At 41.6% G+C, this 14,378-nt stretch overlaps 1 protein-coding gene across 1 annotated transcript in view; it reads left to right on the top strand.

Annotated features, from left to right (window-relative positions):
* SYT9 (synaptotagmin 9) overlaps positions 1-14,378 on the top strand; it is a 743,011-nt gene that overhangs the window by 538,684 nt on the left and 189,949 nt on the right. Inside the window, exon 6 of the mRNA XM_073659413.1 lies at positions 2,305-2,434. Coding sequence (XP_073515514.1) covers positions 2,305-2,434 — 130 coding nt within the window. The remainder of the gene's footprint in view (positions 1-2,304; positions 2,435-14,378) is intronic.

Genomic DNA, 14,378 nt, shown 5'->3' with positions numbered 1-14,378 from the left:
TTACTCATAATTAACCTCTTTATTCTAATATATAGGATCTTAGAGGACGCACTCTGTACATACTCTACACGATATCTGTCACCAAAAGAGACACCTCGCCTCAACGACCCACCATACCCCAATTGGACCCTTCATACTCAAAAGGTAAACCACACTACCAAGGAGATACCTGTTAATAATGCCTTTTTTCCTTTCCTAACCATTATTCTCGCTTCTCTTTCCTCTCTTTATTAGCACCACTGCATCCCTCTGACACCCCAGATCAGGATGCACCATTCACGGGTGTCAGCCATACACCACCTCAGGTACCTAGTTCAACCACACTAAATCTTCACCTACAGCCCTGTTGCCTTCTATTTGTCTTCTATTTGTTGCCCTCTAGGAGATCCTATCCAGGACCTACTCCTACTCCACATCCAACATTCCCTTACCTGAAAGAATTTCCTCATTTCTTTTAATCTCCTATGTATTAATATTTTTATAGGCTAATAAAGAATTCATGTTTTAAAATACCGCCTTCTTGCAGTCAATTGGCATCACCTCAGCCCCACCAGAACCAGCGCAGATTACCACTTACACAAATTTACCTCATTGTCGTTTATGGTTACTGCCTTTATCCGCAGCAGGTTCTGAGGACAATTCACCTGCACCCCTTCCCCATTACCAAGTTCCACATTTAAAACAAATGAGATAAAGAACGAGTAGATGGCATACTTATATATATGTATTTTCTGGGAAACATCACCCATGTAGTGATTAAAGTTAAGTGACCATATTGAATTATATGCCTGCTGGATAAGTTCGATAGACCAATCAGATTAGCAGCAAATCAATATAAAAAGAACCGAATAAGTGGTCAAGACAAAGGATAACGTGATTAAAATACCTTTATTGTAATAACAAGTGGGTACTTGGTGGCAAAGAGAAAGAGTGCACACACACTCAATAGCAACATTACTATATTTTGTATATATTTTATTATTGATATCAGTTTTTTGAGTGTGTGCCTGCTCTCTCTCTTTGCCACCACGTACCCACTTGTTATTACAATAAGGCTATGTGCCCACGATGCAGAAATGCTGCATATGTTTTATGCTTCTCCCTGGCAGGAAAAACACATGTGGATTTTACATGCGCTTTTCCCGCCAGGTAGAAGCGTTTGTCAAGCGTCTTTGCATGCATTTCTGCATGCGGGTTATCAAGCGCTTTTCCAAGTGATTTTAGCATCACTTGGAAAAGTGCTTGACAACTTGTTCACACTATATAAATCCATGCAACCGGCATGGATTTATAGTAGTGTGAACAAGTTAGTTTAAAAAAAAAGAATAAGAATGGTAAAAAATAAAGCTTATACTCACCTTCCGATGTCCTCCCGGTGTTTGCTGCGTCCGGTCTCTTGCACTGCTCGCGGTGGTATGAAGGACCTGCGGTGACGTCATTCAGTCATGTGTCAGGTCACATGACTCAATGACGTCATGGCTGGTCCTTCACAACAGCTCGAGCAGTGCAAGAGACCGGACGAAGCGGACAAAACACCAGGAGGACATTGGAAGGTGAGTATAAGCTTTACTTTTTATTTTAAATTCTTTTTTTAACAGGTTCTATGGTACCCAGGTCTGGATGAGAGTCTCCTCTCCTCCAGAACTGGGTACCATCCGCACATAGAAACGCATATTATCCGTGTGTGCAAATGTGCTGACACAGATAATATGCTTTTCAATGCAAGTCAATGGCGGCAATTACGCTGCGTGTCCGCAAAATTAATGCACATGCTGCATATTTTTCCGCAATGATAATCCGCAGCGGAAATTTCCGCAGCATGTGCACAGCACATGTGGATTATCATTGGGGACCATGGGGCACGTATTACCAAGCGTTTTTTAAGCGTTTTCGCTGCGGAAATTCCGCAGCAAAAACGCTTGAAAAACGCATAGTGGGCACACAGCCTAAAGGTATTTTAATTACGTTAGCCTATGTCTTGACCACTTATTTGGTTCTTTTTTATATTGGTTTAATTTCTACATTTTGTAGATTTATTACTCAATGAAATGTCCAAAATTAATTTTTTACCCATGGTTATGTTTATAGAAAGTTATATGGAATTAGTTAAAAAAGGTATTGCTTTTTATTTGCATTCACAGACCCATGGTCAAAAGTGACCTGGAAACACTGGTGTCACAGGTATTCTCTGACATTAGCATATTTTTATGTTGTCCACAAATGAAACTGTTTAACTGTCTTAAGGATGTGAATTGTTTCAATATATTTCATGCAGAAAAAAAAATGTATTTAACATTTCTACAGTGTAGGTCACAATGAGGTCATTGGCGTATGTCAAGTAGGCAGCGGTGCAGAAAGCTTGGGTCGGGAGCATTGGAGTGAAATGCTGTCATATCCAAGAAAGCCCATCGCCCACTGGCATCCACTTGTTGAGGTAAAATTGGGACCTGACTATTTACTGCTTTTTCTATCTTCTCTGTTATGATTGTAATATGATACTTTGCTTCCTTGTGTAGTATTGTTTTGGGTCTTTTGGAAAACTAAAAGTCAAGGGACCATATTAACCAATCTAGTGCTTAAGGGAGTCCACAGGGGCTAAACTCCTTCTAAGGTAATATTTAACAGTGAGTATAAAATAAAAAATTTTGGCACGTATACCATTTTAGAATCAGTGAACATGGCATCTTTTCAGGCAGGTCCACTCAGGACACTTGCAGAAAAAGCACTTAAAAATGGTCAAAAAAATGCATATATTCACTGCAATGTCAAAACAAATTGTTTTGTGTATACTCACTAGTGATGAACGAGCGTGCTCGGCACTGCTCGGCACTCGCCTATGCATCTCACTGCTCGAGATGCCCGCCATGCATGTTTGGCACTCTTTAGAGAGCCAATGAACATGCAGGGATTGTCTGCCACACACTGTAATGCTGTAGCCATCTTGGTTGTGGCATTACAGTGATTTGCTGGCCTTATAGCATCATCGGGTCTATATAAAACCTGGTGACCCTTAGCTCGTCACAGTCTAATCTTCAGACAGGCAGAGTAGAGAGAGGTGCTGCTGTGTGAGGGGTAGAATTGGCGATGTAATAGTTAGATATAGGTATTCCACACCAAGATACATATCCATCTGAACTAACAGTCCTTCTAAGGACTAATCCAGTTGCATAAATTAATCCTGGTGATAGCAGGAGTTAGCAGATTAGGAGATTGTGAACACTATGCAGTACAATAGTGTCCATTGCACGCTTTGTTTGCTGCTGCTGCTACCTATTAAAGATAGCCATTGGACTAGATATCAGGGATTTTTTTTTGCTCTTAATCCTGATTATTTTCTTAAAAAGAAATAGAGTCCAACATTTCACTGCTCCATTTGCTTGTTAGTACTGCAGAATACAGCCAAATAATTTTCAGCATCAGTCATGATCGTATATAACTGCAGTACAAATCCTGCCATTTGTAGGGAATGTGCACAATATTATCATACTTTTAAAGTTTGGCAGCAGTGTGTCAGTGAAGCTATTCACACGTGGTCGCTGGCAATAATAGTAAACTGCAAGGCCGGTATTTAAAAGCGTGGGTGTCCGTCAGACATATCACATATTACTGCGGTAAAAATCCAGCAATTTGTAGGGACAGTACAAAATATTATCATCCTTTTACAGTTTGGCAGCAGTGTAGCAGTGAAGATATTCACAAGTTGTCACTGCCAATAATAGTAAACTACAAGGCCGGTATATTTAAAAGCGTGGGTGTCCGTCAGACGTATCACATATTACTGCAGTAAAAATCCAGCAATTTGTAGGGACGTTGCAAAATATTATCATCCTTTTAAAGTTTGGCAGCAGTGTGTCAGTGAAGCTATTCACACGTGGTCGCTGCCAATAATAGTAAACTACAAGGCCGGTATTTAAAAGCGTGGGTGTCCGTCAGACGTATCACATATTGCTGCGATACAAATCCAGCAATTTGTAGGGACCGTGCAAAATATTATCGTCCTTTTACAGTTTGGCAGAAGTGTGGTAGTGAAGCTATTCACACGTGGTTGCTACCAATAATAGTAAACTATAAGGCCAGTGTTTAAAAGCGTGGGCGTTCGTCAGACGTATCACATATTACTACGGTACAAATCCAGTAATTTATGAAAAAAAATGTCCTGAAAAAAAATGGCCCAATACATAATAACATTCAAACGTGCCAGATGCCCAGTCCTAAGTAGGCTGGGAACCTTGACATAGAAACGCCAATTCAAAAAATATGAGAAAAAGGGAGAACAAGAGTATAATTGGCGTATGAAAACAATTTTATTAATAATTGAAATAACATTCACAAATCTTTAAATAACATCATAAATACAGACAAAGAAAGTGAAAATACCAGGGTCTGCAGGGCAACAGGACACATGGGCCTGAAATTTTGTACGCCATGATGGCAATCAGTGCATATAGAATTTAAACACAGGGGTCACATGCTAGACACCAAAGTATAAGAATTCATCCAAGTGGAATTGGGAGTCAAACCATATGCCCCTGAAATCTTACCCACATCAGGCCAAAGAAAGAGAGGGTCCTGGAGCACTGCAGATAGAAATGGTAAGAGGGATAGTTGTAAAAATTGCCTTAACGCACGTTTCGCTATGGGGTCTTAGAGCTTTATCAAACGCAGTTACTGGGAAGTAACCACGGACACATGGAAAAGTGCTTGTGGGCAGGGACTGTACATCTCGCTGACAGCACACTGGATTAACATAGTGAAAGCCAGGACCCAGTCAAACATTGGCAAAGAACACGTCCTCCCGACGCCGAGGATTGCGGGCCCTTGGTCAATCAGGGTTGCCCCCACAGTCTACAGCTCCTACACCTCCTCCTCCTCTTCAGCCTCCATCTCTGAAATGACCACATCAGTCGGAAGCTGGAATCACTGCAGCACTGCCTAGGCCAAGTGGCAACAGGCTGTGCTGAAGCTAATTTGCTTAGGTGACAAACCGTACTCCACTGAAGAGTTGTGGACAGCTCTAAAAGAGCAGGCAAATCTGTGGCTGTCACCACTGAACCTACAGCCAGTCATGGTCATGTGTGACAATGGCTGGAACCTGCTGGTGGCTCTGAAGCGAGGCGATCTCACAAACGTACCATGCCTGGCCCATGTGCTCAACCTAGTGGTTCAGTGGTTTCTTAAAACCTACCCAGATCTGCCGGATCTGCTTGTCAAAGTACACCCGTGTGTGCCCATTTTAGAAAGTTAGCTACAGCTTCCGCCGCCCTTACCGTGCTTCAGCAGCGTCTGCAGCTTCCAGCTCACCAACTGGTGTGCGATGTCCCCACACGTTGGAACTCAACATTGCATATGTTGGGAAGGATTTGTGAGTAGCAGAGGTCAGTTGTTGAGTACCAGATTCAAAACCCCCCTTGGTATTCAGGTCAGACTACGCACAGAAGAGCTCAGGAGTGGGCATAGATGTCAGACATCTGTGCCGTTCTCCAAAACTTTGAGGACTCCACCAAAATGGTGAGTGGCAATGATGCCATAATTAGCGCCACCTTCCCACTTCTCTGTCTTCTGAAACGATCACTGCTCACAATTAAAGAGGAGGCATTGCAGGTGCAGCAAGGAACCATATAGGGTGATTCCACACAGCCCAGCCTCATTTCATCCCAACGTGGATTGGGTGGCAATGAGGAAGAGGAGGAGAAGGAACAGGAGCTAGTTTCCTGTGCTATAGACAGAAATCAAGGTCCCAGAGTCTGGAGGAAGAGTGGAGAGGCACACAATCCACGGTGCTTGACGTCTAGTGTGAAGTTTCCACAATCAGTGATGGTTTGGGGAGCTGTGTCATCTGCTGGTGTAGGTCCACTGTGTTTTATCAAGACCATAGTCAGCACAGTCATCTACCAGGAAATTTTAGAGCACTTCTTGCTTCTCTCTGCGGACAAGCTTTTTGGACATGGAAATTTCATTCTCCAGCAGGACTTGACACCTGTGCACACTGCCAAAAGTACCAATACCTGGTTTAAAAATAAAAGTATCACTGTGCGTGATTGGCCAGCAAACTCACCTGACCTTAACCACATAGATAATCTATGGGGTATTGTCAAGAGGAATATGAGAGACACCAGACCCAACAATGCAGACGAGCTGAAGGCTGCTATCAAAGAAACCTGGGCTTCCATAACAACTCAGCAGTGGTACAGGCTGATCGCTTCTATGCCACGCCTCATTGATGCAAAAGGAGCCCTGACCAAGTATTGAGTGCATTTACTGAACATACGTTTCAGTAGGCCAACATTTCGCATTTTAAAAACATTTTTCAAGATGTTGCTATAAAGTATTCTAATTTACTAAGATAATGACTTGTGTTTTCATTGGATGTAAGCAATAATCATCAACATTAACAGAAATAAACACTTGAAATAGATCACTCTGTTTGTAATGACTCTATATAATATATGAGTTTCACTTTTTGTATTGAAGAACTGAAATAAATTAACTTTTTGATGATATTCTAATTTAGTGAGATGCACCTGTACAATTTATTACCCTGGAAATGATGTTACTTTACATTTTTCCCAGGAAAATCCATTTTGGTTTAATTTTTGTATGTTTTATTGTGAGCCGGTAAAAGTGGCGTAATACTCTGACAACATTGTTCACAGCAGTGACCTGGGAATAAGAGATGCTTCCAGGGGTCTTCCCCATTCTGTTCTCATCGATTTGGGCAATTTTTAGCCTCCCTGCAGACCTTCGTGGGGGGCCACCGAAAAAATGCTCGAGTTTCCCTTAGACTTACATTTGGGCTCATTGCTTGGGTCGAGAACCCGAGCATTCCACTTTACTCGACACGAGCAACAAGCATCACTAATATTCACTCATTTTGAGTCTCATTTAACCATTTCAGTCTTTCAAAACTATGAAGCAGCCAAAGGAAATTAGCTGATAATTCTTCAGTCAGCTTTTTTTTGGAAACTGCTCACTATTTAGCATAGAAAAAGACGACAACAAAGTTGCAGAAAAAACAATCAAATGTATGCCATCGAAGACGAAGATTTTCCTGAAGTGTCTTCTACTTCAAAAGCTCACTGGATGTGCCGATGTCTATAAGGGTACATGCACACGGTCAGTAATTTCTGAAAATTGGACACAGCGCACTTGCGCTGCGTGAAATCTGCAGCGGTCAGATGTTACAGCATAGTGGATGGGATTTGTAGAAATCCCATGTCCACTATACGTCTCCATACACCTGCGGAAACTGACATGCGGCGCGTCTTTCCAGACCGCAGCATGTCAATTTCTCCTGCGGGTCTTCATGCTGACTTTCCCCATAGACCTAACCGCTATGAGGAAAGTCCGCATGTGGAAAAAAAAATAGTGCCGCTCATTAGCATATTAAGCGTAAGCTATCGGCGGCTTCTCCGCAGCGTTGGGGCTCCAGGTGATTCCTGTTCCTGTGTGCACATACGCTAAGATACCATGTGCACATCCCCTTGTATTGAGTTTAGACGTGGCAGACTAGTGTTGCAAGATACGCACAGAAAACAGCAATATATTTTTTTACAATACATGTGAATTACATTTTTAAAAAAGACCACCTATATTCAGTTGCAAAATCCTTACTTAAAGACACTAGATTTTGCTGTAATATTTGAGAAAAAATCTGCCAAATGAGGCCTTAATCTTGTAGTGCTTCTTCAGACCCATATTTCTATAATAATTAAATATGGTTAAAAATTAAGAAAATAGTAACTTTTCCTTACAAATCCTCGGTTGCTCATCTCCTGCACTCTTTACGACCCGGTTCCCAGCATTTCTTTTTTCAGTAAGGTCAACAGAAAAGCACCGAAAGCAAAGATTGACAGGTTGTTTTTCACCATGAAATATATTTAAAAAATTGTTTACGCTTGAAAAAAACACTTTAAATTCATTGTACATCTATAGTGTATTAACTTTTTAAGTTCCAGGAAAAAATTGTTGTTCCAGGAGTCAAACTTTTTTTTTATTTTTCTGTAGCTGTAGTTGTATGAGTGCTTGTTTTATGTAAGAGGAGATGTATTTGTCAGTGGCATAATTTTGGGGTACATACAATCCAAAGCCAAACTTTTTTTAAGGCCTCATGTAGACGTCGATTTTTCACGTACAAGGTCTATCAGTGATTTTCACAGCGAGATTAACTTATTTTTCGGATTATAAGACCCATTGTTTTCCCCCCTTTTTGGGGAGAGAGGGTGAATGGGGTTGCCTGTTATAATCTTAATGGAGCTTACTAGGAGGGAGAGGAGGGGTGGCTGTGGTTCAGCTGTGTCCCAGGAGACCGGGTCGCTGCTGCAGGAAGCTGGCTGTGGTGGCGGCAGGAGTGTGGCGATGCTGCGGGTCCCGGGCTGGGAGGAGGGGGTGTTCGGCCGTGCAAGGCTGCAGCAGGCCCCAGGCTTTAAGAAAATGTCAGTGGAGTCCACTTCCTATTGTTGTCAATGCAGTGGACTTCGGGAAAATGTCCGCTAAAGGCGGCGCATGCGCAGATTGTGATCTCGGCTCCTGATTTTTTTTATAGAACTGACATAAAACAACCTATAATTAACAAAACTAAAACTAGCAATTTAGAACCAGGAGGCGTAAATCCAAGTGGAAGAAGAGGTGGAGGTGGGGGTATAGGTGGTAGAGGCAAGAGAGGAGTAATCCAACAATGGTTTTTTTGGGGGGTGGTATTTTTTTTTCATTTTTTTCCTTATTTTTATTTTTTTTATTGTATGGAACTGACTTAAAACAACCTATAAATAACAAAACTAACAGTCTAGAACCAGAAGGCATAGGTCAAAGTGGAGGAAGAGGTGGACTTGGCGGTATAGGTGGGAGAGGCAAGGTAGGAGTAATCCCACACTGTTTTTATTTGTTTTGGGTTTGGTTTTTTTCATTTTTTTGTATTTTTTTTTTTAATTGAACTGGCTTATAACAACCTAGAAATAACAAAACTAAAACTAACAATCTAGAATCAGGAGGCTTAGGTTAAAGTGGAGGAAGAGGTAGACATGGTGGTGTAAGTAGAAGAGGTAAAGGAAGAGTAATCCAACACTGTTTGTTTTTGTTTTTTTGTGTGTTTTTTTAGGGAACTAATGAAAGAAAATAGAATGAATCCAAAATAAACAAGCTACAAACAGGGGACAGAGGTCCAGCTGAAGGAGGAATTGGAGTAGGTGCACACCATATTTTGTCAACAACATGTGTGTGCAAGGCAGGGATGTCATGCCTGGAAAAGTAGTGGTGGCTGGGAAGAACTAAGTAAGAAACAGTCACTGACATCATTTTTTTAAAACTATACGTCTCCACCAGCCAGAATGGCAGCACTTCAAAGGCTAGTAATTTGGAAATGTTGTCATTCAGGAAAATGGCTCATGGGTGCGTGGGGGGGTATCTCCTCTTTCTCTTGAGGGTTTGAGGGATGGAAAGCTGAACACTTCCATGGGATGGTGTGGAGTTGCTCAGTCACACTGGTGATGGTGGCAGTGCTGTCACATCCTCTCTTTGTGGGGAGGCAGGCAGCCCTGTTGATCATGAGCGGGAGGAAGAGGCAGACACTGCAGCAGAAGAGGGAGCAGGAGGAGGCTCAGATCTGTCATAATTTTTAAGGAGTGTACTCCACTGCACCTCATTCTTGGAATTTTGATGCCTCATAATGCAGGTGGTGCTCAGGTTCAGAATATTTTTGCCTCGCTTCAGGCTCTGACTGCACAGCATGCAAACCACATTTTGCTTGTTGTCAGCATATTCTCTGAAGAAATGCCATGCAAGGGAGTTTTTTTAGCTGGCTTTGGTGTGCTGATCTCAGTGGCGCAGTGGGCAGTAGCAGCTGATTTACTGACTATTGGCTACCAGCTGTGCCTTTGCACCCTGCTCCCTATTTTGTGCTGCTGGAGCAGCGTGGCCGCCAACTCTTCCTCAGAACTGCATACGTCACTAAGATGGCCTTTGCTTTATGTGGGGTCTAGGACCTCATCATCCCCCGCATCATCCCTTACCCACTCCTTATCCCTGTCCTCTGCACACTGCAGTTGGCATTTGTGTTTCAGCATCCTCTGAGATGTGCTGCAGTGGTTCACTGACCATGTGTACGAAATCTTCCACGTACTCATCCTCCATCCTAACAAGTGATTGGGCATCAGTTCACTCAGTCTCTTCCACTTCTGGGGAAGAATCAGATGGATGGACCATGGAACCCCAGCCAGCAAAGTCATCAAAAAGCAGAAGAGACTGATGCATGACTTGAAGCTCCAGCTGCTTGGCTGATTTACAAGGGGGTGAGGTGGAAGCTGGATGACCATGGCCCTCAGGTGCTAATTCTCCATTTTTTGTAGTGGACCGGGTGAAAAATAATGTGAAATAACTGAAAGCACTCTCAGCCATCCAATCTATCACTTTTTAAACATCATGTGGACTCACTATTTGTGCAGCTGTACTCTGTCCCAAAAAATGACTCAGAAAGTCCTGTCGCCTGCGTGCACCAAAGGAAGGTATTTCATTTCGGCACATTACGTGCTTATCTGTTATAGGCACACAATGACCATGTTCTCTTTCTACAGCAGCTACACAACTACCAGCAGCAACAGCAGCTACACCACCACCATGGGCACGTCCATGTCAACTATTTGATGCTATACTCATTTTTGGAAGTGTTTTTCGGCACACTACTCTCACAGAGTAAATTTATTTTTAGGCATGCTACTTGTATAGACACAGTGGTACAGTAAAATTATTTGTTTGGTCTACAAATAGCACAGAGATGGGGGAAGAGTAGATTTATTCTTTAGGCACATTATTCTCACAGGAGGTGGTACACACAGAGGCCTTTTGGAACAGTACACTCACAGGTGGGGGTGAAGCATACACACAGATGCTTAAAGGCACAGTACTCCCACAGGCAGGGGTTCAGTGTACACACAGAGACTTAAAGGCAAAGTATTTTCACAGGGGGGAGTACAGAGTAAACAAAGAGGCTTAAAATCACAGTACTCCCACAGGCGGGGTTGCAGAGTACACACAGTGACATTTAGGCACAGTACTCCCAAAGATATGGGGGCAGAGTACAAACAGTGGCTTTTTGGCACAGTACTCCCACTGATACACGTGCAGAGTACACACAGTGGCTTTTTTTGCAGAATGCACAGTCTTAGGCTTAGTGTCCACGATGCAGAAATGAAGCAGAAATTTTCCTGAGCATTTCTGCATCTCCTTGGCAGAAAAACGCATGCGGTTTTTACATACGTTTTTGATGCGTTTTTGCATACGGATTTGCCATGCATTTTTCCAATGCATTGTATAGGCAAATATGCATGCAGAAATGCACAAGAATTAGTCATGTCCGGATTTTTTCTGCAAGTAAAATCTGCGTAGAAAAAATCCTGACCATGTGCACAGAACTTGCAGAATGTAATAGGAAGTCATGGGATAAGGTATGCAATGCATTTCTGGAGCGTTTCCGCGCTTCAAATCCGCATCAAAAATGCATCGTGGACACACAGCCTTATACGGTCCCTCACTACAGCTGCATCCTGGCCCTACACTAATCAGAGCAGACTGGCAGCGGCACTTGTAATCCGGCATTTATACAGGCCTGGTCACGTGGTGCGCTGACCAATTACAGTCATACCAATACTTGGCATGGCTGTGATGGCTCCAGAAGTGCCCACAACCTATAAGCTTGTTGATCGGCTGCACTGCAGCCTTTCAACAAACTTTATTAGGCATCCGAACCGCAAATCAGATATCCTGTTAAAAGTATGTGTTCCGGTGTTCGGTACCACTCATCCCTAATCACTAGAGATGAGCGAACATGTTTGAAAAACGTTCATTTTTTTCAAATTTGGCATGAACATTTCACGTTCAGATTCGTGATCGGACACCCGAGCGTTTTTACTGAAAATCCGCCCAATTCGGCAGAATTGCGGTAAATGATCACATTTCCATTACCATACCATACCTTTTCCATTAATATATTTATTAGGACTTTGGCTAGTGTAGTGGTGCTGTATAATTAGCGCGGGGGACGTGTTTGATGAAAGGAGGGGTGGGAGCATTCAAAGTATTGTCGGACTGTTAATCTTTTTTTTTTTTCTTAATGTGTGCATATTCCGGCAAGCCAATCAGGGTGCAGGAATCATCCACAACGTCCAGACACAAGGGCTATTGTTATTAGCTGCAGAAGTCAAATATTCCTCTCCATTTAAGGAGCGGATAAGTTGTTTTAGTACCATTTTGTCAGTATAATAGCGCAGAGAGGCTACTCCAGACGCTGATCTTTGATACTGAGGGATTTGAGATAGTTAGTTAGATGGTTGCTTCTAAGTCAGGTAGTTTAGATAGATAGGATCTTGTGTGGCTGTGAAATCAACCTTCCAGCAGAACATTTTTGTTATTACTGTGGTTCAGACAGAGACAGCAAGCCACATTTCAGCATAGAACTCTGTTGTCCACTGCTGATATTGTGCTGCATGCAGGAGTACACCTTTGAAACTCTATTTTTTTTGTTACTACCATGCTACATGCAGCTGGCCACATCTCAGCTTGCAATTTCTGGCTTTATCCAGAGCTCGTCACCAGTAAAAAAAATCTAATTTTTTCAGTTACTAACATGAATACAGCAGGTCACATCACAGCTTGTAATTTTCTGGCCGTGAAATTCAGCTGTATCCAGAGCTTGTCCACAGTAAAAAAAAATCTATTTTTTTCTGTTACTACCGGGGAACATAAAGCACTCCACATCTCAGCTTGTAATTTTTTTGCGCACATATTCTGCTCTATACAGGCCTTGTCCACAGTAAAATATACAATTTCTTCTGTTACTACCGTGATAGATAAAACACGCCACATCTCAGCTTTTAATTTTTTGGCGCATGTCTTCTGCTGTATACAATGCCTCGTCCACAGTAAAAAAAATCTAATTTTTTCTGTTACTACCATGATATATAAAGCACACCATATCTCAGCTTGTAATTTGTTGGCACATGTATTGTGCTGCATACAGTCCTTGTCCACAGTAAAAAATCTAATTTGTTCTGTTACTATCGTGAACCATAAATAAAACACAACACAAGGAAAAAGACGATCAAAGGCCACGATATATATATTATCGTAATAAAATGACTCTTTATAAGAAAAAGTGCAAGTGGTTATGCAAACATGGAACGCACAGCAATGGAGCTACAAGTCATTAAGATATCCATATTAGAATAGACATATATCTCTCTTATGTCATAAAATCATGGCTATATAATACATACTGTATACAATTTATGAAAGAAAACGGCACCAACACATCATCAGTTAAAGAGAATACCTGTTGTTTAAGAGAATAACCTTCGCAAATATTGAAATGGTGGTGCAAGAAAAAGTCACAAATTCACAAAATCAATAGAAAAAATAGAAAAATCAGCACTCACCATTTAATTAAAAATAGTGTCCTTTATTTCATGTGGCGGGATGATCCTTTTAGAAAAGCAGGGGGAGTGGGGAGATGGATCAGGACAACAGCTGTTTCGCGCCTATCCAAGTGCTTCTGCGCGCCCAAGTATACCAGAACACACACTTATTTCCTTTTTAACAGGTGTGCAGAAAGGCATGCGTCATAATGTAATTAAAATTAAAAGCAATTTAAGCTTTTCATTTTAAAAGCCTTTTCCAAGAACAACAGCCGTTTTCGTGCTTGGATAGGCGTGAAATGGCTGTTGTCCTGATCTCTCTCTTTTTATCAGCTATCAGTGAAATAGAATAGCAGAATGTCTTTTTCCTAGTAGTAAATCTATACACTCATATTCCACAACAAGCAGGAATCAATGCTATTTAATATATTCTTGAAAGAACTAATGAGAGTAATAATTATCTATTAATTTTGTAGCAGAAGCTCTTACTTTTATATTTCTTTTTAATTAAATGGTGAGTGCTGATTTTTCTATTTTTTCTATTGATTATATGAATTTGTGAATTTTTTCTTGCACCACCGTTTGAATAATTGCGAAGGTATGCTCTTAAACAACAGATATTCTCTTTAACTGATGATGTGTTGGTGCAGTTTTCTTTCATAAATTGCATTTTCGAAACTGGATTGTTTTAAAACAGGCACAACAAAACATGGACAGTAAAAATAGAGAGAAAGATGTACAAATACAACCCGGTGAGCACAATACCATGCAATGTGGCATCCTAGCAGGAAGGGAAAATGTGGTGGAATTTTTTTGAGACTACAAATCAAAACATGAATTGCAAGTAGTGATGAGTGAATGTGCTCGCAACTACTCAATACTCGCCCGAGTATCACTATGCTCGACAAGCTCGGCGAGTATTTCTGTCTTGCTCGGGTCCCCACCATGCATGTTGGTCAATTTTTAAAGAGCCAATGA

The sequence above is a fragment of the Phyllobates terribilis genome, unplaced genomic scaffold (assembly GCF_046119375.1).
Source record: "Phyllobates terribilis strain yellow unplaced genomic scaffold, ASM4611937v1 Scaffold_13__5_contigs__length_258822181, whole genome shotgun sequence".
Lineage (NCBI taxonomy): Eukaryota > Metazoa > Chordata > Amphibia > Anura > Dendrobatidae > Phyllobates > Phyllobates terribilis.
Note: the sequence above shows the minus strand (reverse complement) of the source record. Positions and strands in the feature narration are given on the sequence as shown.